At 36.5% G+C, this 14653-nt stretch overlaps 1 protein-coding gene across 41 annotated transcripts in view; it reads left to right on the top strand.

Moving 5' to 3' along the window:
* LOC112640164 (ABI family member 3 binding protein) overlaps positions 1-14653 on the top strand; it is a 234307-nt gene that overhangs the window by 123379 nt on the left and 96275 nt on the right. For 40 of the 41 annotated variants that reach the window (XM_035709991.2, XM_035709990.2, XM_035709972.2 and 37 more), the window contains 6 exons: positions 5948-6013; positions 7176-7250; positions 7799-7873; positions 8679-8753; positions 9636-9707; positions 10489-10563. In XM_035709991.2, the coding sequence (XP_035565884.1) occupies positions 5948-6013; positions 7176-7250; positions 7799-7873; positions 8679-8753; positions 9636-9707; positions 10489-10563 (438 nt within the window). The remainder of the gene's footprint in view (positions 1-5947; positions 6014-7175; positions 7251-7798; positions 7874-8678; positions 8754-9635; positions 9708-10488; positions 10564-14653) is intronic. The other variant, XM_035709960.2, reaches the window with a different exon arrangement.

Here is a 14653-nt window from a genome sequence, read left to right as displayed (position 1 = left end):
TGTGACTATCATGAATAAATAAATAAAATCTTTAAAAAAAAAAAAAAAAAAGAGTCTGACCCTTAACCAGCTGAACCACCTAGGAACCCTTAGAATATATATACTTCTTAAAATCTATTTTAAAGGAAAGTTGGCCACATTTTAGAAATATGTATGTGCTTGTAACAATCATTCAGAAAAGTATATTTTTCTGAAGATGCAATAGAACTGGTCCTAAATCCTACTGGTAAGTGGCCAGTTGTCTATGATTTCTGTGTTACTATACAGTGAGTTCTAGAAGAGCCCCCAGTACCTTCCACTCTCTGAAGAATCATGCATTTGCGTTCACACACATGTACTTGTTGGATTACCTCTTCATTGGAAATATATAATTTTGTATTTGGACGGCAGTTTTTTATTAAGAGATTCAAAGGGTTGTACATATATAGCATCATATTGATCCTCCTGAAGTCCCTGGAAGTAAAGAGAGCTATCATTTTCTTTCAAGGAGGTAAGTGAGAGGCTTACCCCTTAATGGATAGAGGAGCAAAAACTAGATCCTCATTCGTTTCTTTCTTAAGCTTTTCTCTAACAAAGCACTCCAAGTTAAGACTGAAACGATGTCATACAGCTTGCTTTGAAATGTATCATTGAACAGTTTCCCAAGAGTTAATTAAATGTTATTAGGGCCAGGTGCCTTATAGATTTTTGAGAAACATTAAGTGGTCTGTGAGAAAGGCTGGCCAGTTTCTGAAGTTCATTCTTAATTTGAATGCGATCACTAATCTGTGTACTATAGAGTGAGACAAAGCGGGATTAATAACCAACTCAACTATTTGACAGTGTTGTGATTGTAGACAAGTTTACCTCTTAGTGCCTCAGTTTCCCCATTATGAAATGGAAATAATATATCAATTTTTCCACTGGGTTGTTATGTCTTAGAACTTAAGTGTAAAAAAAAAATGTAAGTCACTAAATCTAATTCACAGATTCATAGTACATATGAGGTGCCCTGTAATCCTTTCCTGAATGCAAGGGACTCTTGCACTGAATGCATTCTCTTCCCACCACACTGCCCATCCCAGACTTCCTGAATTGCTCCAGGCACTCAAATAGTAATAATAATACAATAATAACAAATTACTAAAACGAAGGAAGGAAGAGAGAAAATTAAAAGACTCTAAACTGGTATATAAGCCAACTAAATGATTCTTGGGTCTTCATTTCACTTGTTCAAACATTTTTACAAAGAACAGAAAAGGTATGTGTATTGTTATTTAAAGAGGCCCTGCTCTCCATGAAGTGGTCTGATGTCCTATTAACCCCATGGCAAGAATGTATCACACAGCTATGCTGTCAAGAGTGGCAGCCTGAATCATTCTATAAACTCTGACCCTTTCTAGGTTCGGGGAATAAAGAACCTAAATGGCTGTGTTTTTCCATGGGCATCAGAGGCTGGGAGAAGCAGCATAAATGCTATGTGTGTATCATCCCAAGCTAAGGCACGTGCATGATTTCTAATTCCCTTGTATCATTGGAGGGGTAGGATGGACATCAGCCTTTCGTTTCTGGCTTCATAATGTCATCTGTGTTAAGCCTCCTTAACTTACCTCCTCCATCCCCTTAGAAAAACCATCATTTAATACCAGGAAAGATTTAAAGCCTAATTCAAACAAAGTAAATGGTTTATTTTTATAACCCGAGATGATTCGACATGATTACTTTCATCCTTAGAAAACCCTCCTGCCTATTCTTTCCCCAGCATGTCCAGACAAAATTGATTTTTCCCTCCAAATGTACTGTGACATATTATTAAGATGACTCCTCCTTTTGGCATAATTCCTTCCCCTTGAACAATAAGCAGTTCTCTTCAGAGGATTTCCCTTTGCAAGAGAGTCAGAACTGAGAATAGTCAGCTTCATCTCTTCATTAGAATCCACTTTGGGAGCTGCCTTAGGAGTTCATCACTAATTACACTCACTACTTTGTAGAACTTCAGTAAATTACAATATGATTTTAAGCTCTATGAATCATTTAAAGACCTGAAAACTGAATGACTAGCACACCCGAGGAGTGGTATACTGGTTGGAAAGTTGTGGCCACAGGTGGTTTGCTTAGGGTGGTTGAAAAGAGATTGAACTCTATCTACATTTGGATCTTAGTGCCTCCCTGTGAGGTGTTGATGAGCGAGGATCTGGCCCACCCAACTGGATTAAGCCCTAGAGAGGAGAAAAAGTAGGAATGAGTGGTGGTGTTGATGCTTAGAGAGTAGGAAAAATAGGGTTCAAGTGCAGCAGATGGTCTACAGATTCACTTTGAGATTTACAGCCTCAGCCTTTGGTTTTGCTTCATGAACATTTTCTCGTAGGCACTATTTTCACAAATTTCAAGGCCAACCAGAAAGGTATGTTATTTTTCCATGAACTGAGAATAGCATTTATTTATTTATTTAAATGGTACTGAGAACTCTGTGTGTGGTGTTCATAATCTTTTTTCTCGTCTAGCTATTTATTGATAGTCCTATTGTATTTTCCCATTGCTCCTTCATCTATATTTTTAGGATTCTATTTCCATGGCAGAGTATGGCCACATAAGCCTATGGCAGGTAATTAATTGTGTAGTAGAGGAAGAGATCTGTGTGCACAAGTATGTGTATCATAAAACAATTAAAGGGGCCTATTCATTCATTTTCATTTGTCCTTCCTGAGAGCATAAACTACCCAATTGTCAAACCCACTGTTACTTCTTCATTGTAATGGCCACCTTGCAGATTAACACTATTAATTCCATTGATTAATAGAATAATTATTTCTAATTTATCAAGCCTCCACCACGTACCAGGCTCTGGAGTAAAATAAACCTAGGGGTGCCTAAGAGCATGACTGATGCAATTTTTGTCCTAATAAGGTCTTTCATGTAACACTTTGTTTAAAAAAGAAAGTCTTTCACGTAGTTACTAATACCCATGGAATTTGAATAAAATAAATTGATAAATTCTTGGTAATTGGAAATACTTTATCTGTGCACCATCGTAGTTTCCCAAGCAATACCGAGCATTTTGATGATGGAATTTGCATCTAACCAGGTTTTAAAAACTAAAAATGTACAACCAACAAAACAATTTAACAAAGGTCGTTTTAGGGAGTTGTGAGCAAATGGCAGTGTAGCTTATTTCATACTAATATCTTCTCTAAAAAATACAAAAGCAAAATTTGATTATGCTAAGTCATTACTTTTTTTTGAGAGAAAGTTAATAATTGCTTTTTCTAACCTTTGAATTGAACTACCTATTTTACTTGCATTAGATTGGTCCTGCAACCGTAATTGGTCCCATTTATGTTCTGTGAATGCAAGATTAGAGAATGTGCTTACTGTCAAATAGGAGCATTTCACCCACTAAAGTAAACATTGGTGATAGAAGATGTTTTCCTCTAAATATCTAATAGTGCACCATTAGAGTACTATTTCTAGATACTGAGTAAGAAATAGAAGGGTTTGCTCTTAACTCTCAGCTGTCTATCTCTTTTATAGCTGGAGTAGCCTTTTAAAAAGCCAGGGATGTCTAACTACTTCACACATTTCACTCTGGTATAGAAATACACAGGAATTTTGTAAAGCAATTAAGGGCTGTTGATTTTTAGAGAACTCCATTTTTGACACTGTTCTGTCCTCTGACATCTAGTACTTCAAGTCAAAAAAGCATGTCTAATCCGTGAGTCAAGTGAGATGGTGGTGGTGTGTCTCTCAAAGCTGCCCAAACAACAGAAAACTTCCAGAAGTTGTGTCTATGAGTTGTTAGCCCTCTTGTTCTTAACTTACTCAACTCTCAGAGACTCCAGAAATAGAAATAGCAGGGACCAAGCCTCTTAGCAGATGTGTTATTTTAATCTTAAACGTATTTGAGAAAATATTTGGAAATAAGAGGTCCCTGACATTTGGGAACTTCCCAACATGAGCCACAAAGGCCAGAGGATGATAGAAGGGAGGCTTCTCTCTCCAGTATTGTACCTTCTAAGGACAACATGAGGGAAAATGCCAGCCTGGCTTGGAACCTGCAGAATAAAGGGGAATTGTAAATATAGAGAAGAAGTAGAATGAGGGTAAAAAAAAAAAAAATCTCTTGGGACAAAAAGCTGTTTCTTAACAGAAGAAGGGAATAGATAGGGATAGAAGGGGAATGTGGGACTTAGGGTAAAGGTTGTGGCATTTTCCAAAAGCAAGCAACAATATAAAAATATTTAAAAATATTAAAAATCAAGCTATTTATTCATAATCTCTGGTATGAGAAATTTAAATAGAAGTCGGTAACGTTTTCCTAACTTGTGTAGAATCAGATAGAGCTGACTTTGCTAGATCCATAACTTAAAATTGGCTTAAAGGGAGTCTCAGATCAGCAACTGCCAGCAGTTTTGTCCTTTAAAAGGTTAACCATTCTTGGGGTGCCTGGAGGGCTCAGTCAGATAAAAATCCCCCTTTGGCTTAAGTCTTGATCTTGGAGTCCTGGGGAGCCTGCTTCTCCCTCTCCCCTCCCTCTGTGCTCATGTGCTCTCTCTCAACTAAATAAAATATTAAAAAAAAAAAAGGACAGGTTAATCATTAAAAACTGTAGCTAGGTGCAAGAGAACTTTGCATGACTATGTCATAGATTTACCCTTAGAACATTTTCATGACTCATAATGTTCTGTTTTTGAAGATTTTGCAAAGCAGTGGATCGTCCTTCACAAATTGAAATCTCTTTCCCGCTTCTTTCATGTGTGATGCAAAGCAAGCCGCCCTCTCTGTGTCTCAGAGTGTGTCACACGGTGGGATATTACCTTTCGTAGGCCTTCAGCTAGCACTGGTTCAAAATCACTACCGTGTCAGGGAAGTACAAGTAACCCTGCTGAGTAAATTTTCCTGTGAATTCCTGCCTTTCTAGTTTATTTCTACGCAGCCATTTTGAATGGGTAAGGAAAGTAGCATCTACCTCATAACAATTCATGCTTCCTCTACACCTCTCCTTACCATGGTGACAGCTCTTTGTGCAGAAAAGAAGAACATCTTTATTTTGGTGCTGTTATTGCCTGCAGTCAACTCTTACGTGGACATGAAATTTATCCCTGTGTTAAAACCAACTGTTTTTTTTTTAAGGTTGCCCTGCTTTCTTTATCCCACATAGACTATGAAATTGGTCCTAAAATCCACCTAGACTGTCGAAGGGCTACAAGGAATGTAGAAAGAAAGCTGCTTCTAGCTAAAGTGGCAGGAGGCGTGGTGCAAGAGGAGAGGACTGGTCTTAACTCACTCACTCTCCCTGGCCCTGTTAATGGGATGGAAAATCTGCCAAACTCAACAATCCCAGTGTGGGACCACTGGCAAATGTCTTGGCCACCATGAAATCTCAACTTTGTTTCTGGAAAACAAGAGATAACACCCCATTATCTGGAAAATGGGGATGATTTCTACCTCACCTGTTTCTCAGGGATGTTGAGAGGGTTAAGCAAGCCGATTTGTGAGACAGTGTTGTGCCAACTGAAAAGTCTTGTCCAAACGTAAGGTTCCATGATGGTACTTTTACTAGGTAGGAAGACTAAGCAGTAGCCTCGATGCAAAGAGCTTCAATGTGACTGCTCTTTCCTTCTTTGGAAATCTCTGCTTAAATTGCTTCTGACTCATATATGTTTATACTCTTTGAAGCTCTTTGATTTAGAGCTGGCACTACTTCATTGTAAATATACAGCACTACGTGCACATCACCCTTGAGGCCAGTGTTGGGACTCACTGTTGAAAAGCCTTTAGATCAGGGAAAGACTGGAGGGAAGTCTTAGTGATGGCTTGCGTGGTAGTGACAAGACCAGTAGCCCAGAGCCAAAACTCACTAGCACCTATGTAACACTCTCTTGTAACCAGCATTAAATTATGTCATGAAATCTTTTAAAATTAATCAAAATTAACATCTTCTCTTTTGTTTTACCTTTTCTCTTAAAAGCAACTTACGATGTTTTCTCAAGCCCTACGCCATCAGATGAGCCTGAAATGTCAGAGCCCCATACAGGTATATCCAGCTTCTCAAGTCTTTCTTTGGATGCCAGATACTCTGAGAGCACTGCACCTAGTTCTTTCTCTAATTTTTGCAGCGTGAGAAAGCACGCTCCTTAGAACTCCGCAGGGGAGAAATGGCAGTCTGTGTCAGGGAGATGAGCTCTACCCATTTCTCAGTTGAGCATCAATAACAAGCTCTGACACATGTGAGAGGGACAGATAGATTTGGATGCCACTGAGCCAAGGTCATGGAATGGCCTATTGTGCTATTATCAATATCATTCTAAAAAGGTTTAGATTCTTGGGGAGGTTTCTGTAGAACAGTGGTTCTCAAATGGGGATTACTTTTCTCTCCCCCCTCCCCCCCCCCCCCCCCCCAGAGGCATTTGGCAAAGGCTAGAAACATTTTTGATTGTCACACTGGGGAAGGTGGTACTGACCCCTAGTGGGTAGAGACCAGGGATACTGTCAACCCCTGCAATGTACAGGTCAGCTCCCCACCCAACAAGGAGTTAGTTATCCAGCCCTAAATGACAGTGGTGCTGAGGTGAGAAATCCTGCCCTAGAGCAATTATGTCATTTGTTGGTCTATAGAAGTTCAGTTGGGTCTAATCTTTGACTTACACTTACTAATCCTTCTACAAAGAAGTTTAACCCAATCTGATTATTCCTTTTAGCAAGTGTTTTATAAGCACCTACTAAATTAGGTACTCTGAGAGATGTGGAGTAAATATGACTGGTCTCTGCTAGACATAGATATATATATCTGATATTTTTTGCATGTTTTGCCTTGTCTGTGCATTATTTGTGCCATGATAAAGGCAAACATTTCTAAATAGAAGCAGAAAATAAGGAAAGAAATGGAATAGAATGCTAAGGGTAGGTTCAGCTAGTAGTTAAGAAACAAAGGTGAGAAACCGGAAAAACTAGTTGAAAACAAGTTGAATATATGCAATGTTGTTTTTTTCATGGCTTTTAATGTTTAAAGTATGTATGTTTTTCAAAATGAGTTAATCTTCAGCTCCTAATGAATCACTAGTTTAAAAATGTTGGTCGGCACTCTTTTACGTGTTCTTAATACTTTTCCCCATGTGAGGCATAATTTATTACTCATGAATTTGTATTTTATTCTTGGGGCCTTCTGCTTTTATAAATGTTGACATTTATTCCAACAGCAACAAGTGATCCATTTCTGGATTCTGTCCCACCTAAAACTTCTAGAACTCTTGAACAGCCAAGGGCAACACTGGGTAATGTTTTTAACAGAAAAATCCTACTTTGTTTTCCATCAAAAGAAAATCCATGTGAATGCCATTCTTCCAAATGACCATTTCATTCCATCACATCTAATCATTTATTTCATTCTTACTTCTGAATATATTTTTTTTCCTGTAATGCAGGCATCTTATGTTCATTTTGGGCATTCTCTTTCTTTCTCTCTCTCTCGAGCTATAACAGATCATCATTTTTTTCATCCTTAAAGGAATGAAAAGCTTTGAAAACTGCATGGACCTCTTCATCATCCATATCATCCCATCTCATGTGTCTGTGGCCTGTATCACCTCCTTCCATGCATTGAGCCTTCCCGGAGTCAGCCACTGAACAATTATCATTCTGACCTTTTCTCTTCTTTAAATCATTATTTTATCCACCAGCTTTCAAGACTACATGCATTTTTCATTCTTAATCACGTACTTGTAGCATGTGCTTTGTAATACCATCTAAAAGCATGTTAAAACTTCTAAAATACCTCATTATAACCGGAATTACTTGATGGGTGGGGTGTTTGTGTTTTCAGCTCCGAGTGAAACACCATTTGTTCCTCAAAAACTGGAAATCTTTACCAGTCCTGAAATGCCACCTACAACACCTGGTAAATAATGACATTTTTGTGGTTGTGTACTTCGAAAGAGCAGATAAAGTGACAAGAAAATGATCCGTTTTATTGGACCTCCAGAATATTTTCAGTATTAAATATTTCCCTTCATTCTCTACCATGAAATTCTTCCAAGAATTGGGTTATCGATCATACTTTGCCTTGTGATAATTCTCAAAGACTTTTCATAATCTTGGTGTCCATATATTTAAAGAATTATTTTCTTTCTGCAATCCTTTCAACTCTGCCAACCAGAAAATAGCAATAGAATTGAGATGATAATTATTTTGGAATAGATTCCCTCCTATTTAGCACAATTAGATACCACCTGGTCAGAGTATTTTTCTCAAAGTAGTCTAAATACAAAGAGCCCAAAATAAAAAGAGCACAAAGAAAGATGGGTACGAGAAGTAACACAGCCTACATTCTATAATAGAAAATTATTAAAATAATGAAGTCCATTAACTATTAACTCCTAGTGACGTTAGTCATGAGCTACAGAATTAAAGAAGTTCTGAACTTCCATTCTCTAAATCCCAAATATTTGTGCTTCTCCCCTATTGTTCAATAAATTGTCTTTTGAGTTCTTAACTATACCCTGTGGCCTAAATCCCTCGAGAGTGCCCATTTCCCAGTACATTTAAAAACTCAACAGTATACCTTCAATTTTCGTATAGACAATTTATCAAACGAAGAAATAAAAAGTAATTCTTGGACTCAAGAAGTTTACAAATTTACAGTTATCACCTGATTGGCCCCTGCAAAATATTATTTATCAAAGCTATATTAAATCTTCTTTCAGCTGCCCAGCAAACTACATCTATCCCTTCTACACCTAAACGACGCATCAGGCCTAAAACACCAAGAACCAAACCTGGTAAATAACTGCCTCCTTAATCTCTTAGGATATTTAATTCCAAATAGAGAATGTCTATCTCATTATCACAAAAAGAGGTTATATGATTCTATAGGTCAAAATGTCTTCATAAAATTTGAAATTAACTGAAGATGAATAATTCAAAATAAAGAAATCAACTTTTCAATACGACTTTATTGAAAATTATGTCAGTGATTTCTTGCCTGGGAATTTTGGTATAAACCAAGAAATAAGTCCTAATGTCACATGGTTAAAGAGTAAGATATATTGGGTAATTCATTTCCTTGATATGCATGTATATTTAGGTGTTTATTAGGCTGACAGTTCTTGTTTCAGCTTTGAACTGGGGCAGTGGCTGAGAGGAGAGACCATGACTCCGACTTTCCAATTGCTTATAATCTTAGAATGATCATACAGCAAGAAGGAGAGATCAACATAAAACTATGCAATCTGCTTATAAGACTATACAATACTTATGTGGAACCTCAGAGTTGAGGATGTAAGTCTCAAAATATGTATAGGTGTAGACAAATTAGAAGAAGGAGGGAACAACATACATTATGGCACGAATTTGCATGGTACAGGTAGCTTATCTGGAAGTAATTTTTTCATTGCCAAATAATACACTCAGAATTGTGCTCAACAAATCAAGTTTTGCTTATTCTATGATAGAATAAATATAGTATTTTTTTTGCCTTACTATTATGACTGAACTTAGAAACTATCCCAAAACTTTTACTCACTGAGTAAAATACTGTCAGTAAAATACTGACAGCTAAATATGGCAGGATTTCAAAAGGGTCATCCAGTTCTTCTTGAGACTATCTTTTTAATGTCTCTAGGATATCTTACTTTTTTTTTTTTTTTCCTTTCCATCACCAGAAAGAACCACAAGTCCTGGAACAATTACATCTAAAATTCCTAAAAGCCCTGAACCTACATGGACAACACTGGGTAATGATATGTCCTTGGTAGATGTGTTACTTCATTTTACCATTAAAATCCAGTGCCTTAGCTTTTATGAAATGTCTCCGTTCCTGTTCTTATTGGATCATTTTGACAATATTGAGAATCTCATAGAGTATGACAGCTCTGTGGCTTTCATGGTTTTGGATCGTTGCCCATAGTCCGTGCTTCTGAACTGAGCATCAGATATTATCCTGTACCTTGGAACGCTGGCAGACCACTGCTGATTCCTCCTCTTCCTTCAGTCATTTTATTTGAGTCTCAAACACAGTCCTACATTTTTTTTTTTTGAAGGAGACCCTCAAGTTCAACTCTGAACTTCATTTGGAAGAACAGTATTCTATTAGGATGTTAGTAGAATTTCTTTATAATGTAGATCATAGCATACCTATCAGTGATTATTAATTTTAAAACATGCCTGTTTTCTAGTGCTTAAAGACTTGGATGTGGCTGAGAAATGTGAAATAAGGGTGCAAAATGAGTATACTGATTTTTTTTAAATAATGGATTAATTTTCTTTGTGTAGTTGTGGCTTTGTAGCAATGCTATTTCTGTTCAAATATACTCTTAAAGTGTTTTTTTCAAACCAAATGAAAATTTGTCACTGTATTTCCACTAAATGCTGGCCTGTGAAATATTCTTTCAAAGGAATATTTCCAAAAACCTTCCAATATGATGGGTTCATTCTAGTTATAGATTTTCCTTTTGTGGTTTTAGACACTGAAATGCCTAAATATTGATTTGTTGATTATTTTCTTTACTTTTCCAGCTCCCAGTAAAACACAATTTATTTCTTTGAAACCTAAAATTCCTCTCATCCCAGAAGTGACATACACCAAACCTGGTAATTACCCTGAACTTTTTTTTTTTTTTAATTCCAAAAGTAGGGTTGAAAAATTGTTTCATGCCAGTCATTGAAGCAAGGACTTGTCATTTGTCTTTTGTTACTTGATACAGATTTTCCGTGGAAAGTGCAAAAATGCAATGAAATGATGTCATTATAACCAACCCCTTTGATATTATCACAGCGTTGCTCTCAGCTGTTGGGTGGATCATTATGTTCATGACCATCACAGAGAAAATACAGAAATAGAGGGATGGGAGTGATTGAGGACTCCCTTGTCTAGGACTATGAAATAGTTTCCAATACCAAAGTTGACTGGAATTCTGATCACACTAAACAATAGCCTTTCAGCCTGAAAAGGGAGAAGTGTTTCCATCCCCTAAAAACTCTGCCCTTGTTTTAGGGTTTCTCAGTTCTCCAGCTGCAGGATTAGAAAGGATCGTATTTTCCTAATGCTCCATGACTTCTCCCTGAAATGAAGCTGATTTCTGAACACTGACTTTTGTTTACTTCTCAGGAGATCATAATGATTTTTTGCTAAAGAAAATCAGGCTCTTTCGCAGAGAGCTTATTCTACTTAAGTAACTAAAAACAGAGACAATCCCCTGCATATAGATTGCAGGACATATTGAATGACCAAACTTTCGTTTTTTTCTATCTATCCAGAATCTATATAGCACTTTAAATGTTGACTTCTAAGTATCCCCTTACACACAGAACTCTGTCACTACAAATCATTTTTATCCAAATTTTAAGCCCTGAGCTCCAGGATTTTTCTCCCTATCATGTCCAATGGATTTTTCATTAATGGGTGTTTACAAAGTAGGATTATCAAAACAAAAGATTTTCTACTTCAGTGGACATGATTTTTTTTTTTTTTTTTACAGCGAAATGGGTAAGGAAGAAAATTGTAACTGCTCAGAAAAAGAATTCTCATGACTTCCTTTAAAGAGGCAGTGAGGGACACCTGGGTGGCTCAGTGGTTGAGCGGCTCAGGTCATGACCTCAGGGTCCTGGGATCGAGTGCCGCATCAGGCTACCCAGAGGGAGCCTTCTTCTCCTTCTGCCTATGTCTCTGCCTCTCTCTGTGTGTCTCATGAATAAATAAATAAAATATTTAAGAAAGAAAAGAAAAAGGAAGTGTGAGAGTTCCAGGTGTAGGTGTTAAACCGAAGGAAATTAGGGATTAGGCGAAGGGAGTGTAGTTGAAGCAGAGAACATCAGTGAGGTCTCCAAGTGAGAGAAATGAAATGAAGTACTCTTACTCAGAGGGGTTATTTGGAGAAAGAAGTATAGTTAATCAAACTCAAGAACCCTAAAAGTTTAAATCAAAGAACTCTGACAGCTATATGAGAGAGGGTTTAATGTACATTTATTTAACAATCATGCTTTAGAGGGCTTTGGAATAAGATAATAACCATTATACTTAAGTTATACTTTGAATAGAGGGCTACTACCAGGCAGATTGAGAAATATTACCATATATTTAGACCACCAAACTTAAATAAATGTCTTTCCAATCTAAGTATTTCTGTTATTACAAGATAAAATATGAAAATAGCAAAAAAAAAATCTTCAGATAATCTTAATGGTTTAAAAATCATTAGTTATATTAGTAATTTCAGTGGTTTCTAAAGGAAGGTTTAAAAGAAATTCATTAATACAAATAACGGGAGAGGATGTGTTCTTATCATTCTAGGGTGTTTGACATTTCCTTTTAACATGTGACAAATTATTTGGAAGCTAATGATTTTATATTCCTCTGGTTTCTGCCTTCTGCTCACCTAAGAATAGCCATGCTTTTCCCTCTGGCATCAAGTATTACTGCTTCAGAATCTGTGCCTAACTTGACACCAACTGGAGTTAACGTTGAATGGTCTGAGCAACACAGAGTAACAGATCTCTGCAAACCAGGGCTTGGGTTCTAGCTTTTAAAAATGTATTTATTTTTACTCTGGGGCAGGCCACCAAGATAGCTCTGCAGAAGATTTCTGTTGCTAGCCAAGGTTCAGGAGAGCAAATAAACCACTAAAAGCTTTTTTTATTTCAGTGATTCATTGCCTTCCCCAGCCCTGTCCTCACACTCTGCTATTTTTCCATTTCACTTTCCATGCAGATTGCTTTTCCTTTGGTTTTCCTTTGAGGTTAAACTAACGAATAAAAACCCACATTGGGTTTGGCTTGTTTTATAAGCATAATCCACTGCTTTCTTGAAAATCCCACCATCCAGCATGTCCCAACTTGTCTGCCTCATACCATGAGAATTGCTTCCTTCATACTGAGTCGTTAACTTTGTTGTGACACTTTTTACATAGTTCTCTGACATGGTGGCTAGAATGATAAATTTTTCTCATGGTTAGTCACAAATCTGTGAGCCAGGTATATTTTTCTTTTGGGCTGAGGTGAATGGTATAGTTGTTTGCCTGCCACTTAACATTTTTATTCCTTTATCGGTAACACCTTAAAATTATAAAATAGAGGAGATCTTGTCAGAAGATGTATTTGCTTTTAATAAACCCTGACTTCGATATTTCTATGTGCAGGTGAATTAGAAGCTTAACTGATGAGGCTTCAAAACTCTTTGGTCTCACTGTCAGTCAGGAACTCAAAAATACAGATTTTTTACTTTATAAAATTCTTTATAAAATTCTTGAGACCACCAAATTTAATCTTTATAAATCCTGTAAGATGCTACAAATGACAAATCTTACTTACTTTTTCAGTTTCAGATGGCAACTTTGTAGAAATTAAAGCATGAATTACAACCTCAAAATTTCAAAAAGAATTTTTGTTTACTATTTTCAGATAAAGATTTTTTTGGTAGTTATATTTAAGGTATTGACACTTACTATTTATCCTTTTCTCCTGTAGAATCTGAGACATCCAGGCTCCTCCCATGCTCTATTTTCTCTCTCTTACACACACACACACACACACACACACACACACACACAGAATTTTTTGCGTTGTTATGTGTACTTCAATCAGATACATCACTTCAGCCTTTGCCATTCATCTGTTTTAATCTTTTTCTGGATAAGTTCTTGAGAAATAAAAAAAAAAATGTTTTGGCTACAGACATACTAAAGAATGACACCATTTTTCAGAACACCTTGTGCCTATTATACGCTACTTTTAGAAAAAATGAAAATTCTCTCCCTGCACTATTCATTGCAATCTTCTCTTTCCTTAGATACTAAAGAGTCTCTGCTTACTTTCTCAAATCTTTCCATAGCTGGTAGTCCAGAAATGTCATACTGGTAAATGTAGTATAAGAAATATAAGAAACAAAATGATTTAAGTTTTGTTAAGCTTGTTGGTGGCTGCCATATTAGTTAATTTCTGTAAGAAAAAAAATGGCAAAGAATCTTCACTTTTTCTTTTTCAAAAATTTAGTTCCTTTTTAATTTTCTTCTTGAAATAATTCTTTTTGTTCCATAGAATAAGAAATCTACTAGATGGTCTTTTTAAAAGCATAAACAGATATTGTAACCAAACTATATTTAGTTTGAAATATCATTTACTTATTGCCAATTTGAAAAACATAGGGATTGTTGTCTTTCAGAATATTTAAATAATATTTAATTTGTTAAGTGATGAAATCTGAAATTACTTTTTGACTTCTTTGATTTGCTAACCAGAATGGACTAAATTTCATATACAAACCAGTTTGTTCACCAGCAATAAATGCTAGTAAATAGGAGGAACACCATATAAACACACGGCAATTTTTACCTTTATAGACCATATGTCCTACTCCTTTTTGTGTGTGTATGTGTGAAAGAGTATCATATCCAACCAGGCAAAAATCATCCAAAACTAACAGATCTCAGACCTGGCTAAAGGTCTGATGGGTCTGTTACCTCTTCCCACTTCCTTGGGTGAACCTGACCTGACCGTTATACATGAAAACAAAATGGCAGGTGATGCTTTGGATGACCTTGGAGAGGTTAAAACAGTATCTCCTCAGGCACTAGGAGAAATCTTCAGACTATTTGGTAGAGGGAAAAATAATTAAAAATCAACAAGAAAAATCCGAATTCTCAATTCTTACTTTTATTATGGTTTGTGGAAAGGATGTGAGATGATT

This window comes from Canis lupus, chromosome 33, assembly GCF_003254725.2.
Source record: "Canis lupus dingo isolate Sandy chromosome 33, ASM325472v2, whole genome shotgun sequence".
NCBI lineage: Eukaryota > Metazoa > Chordata > Mammalia > Carnivora > Canidae > Canis > Canis lupus.
This window is presented reverse-complemented; position numbering and strand designations above follow the sequence as displayed.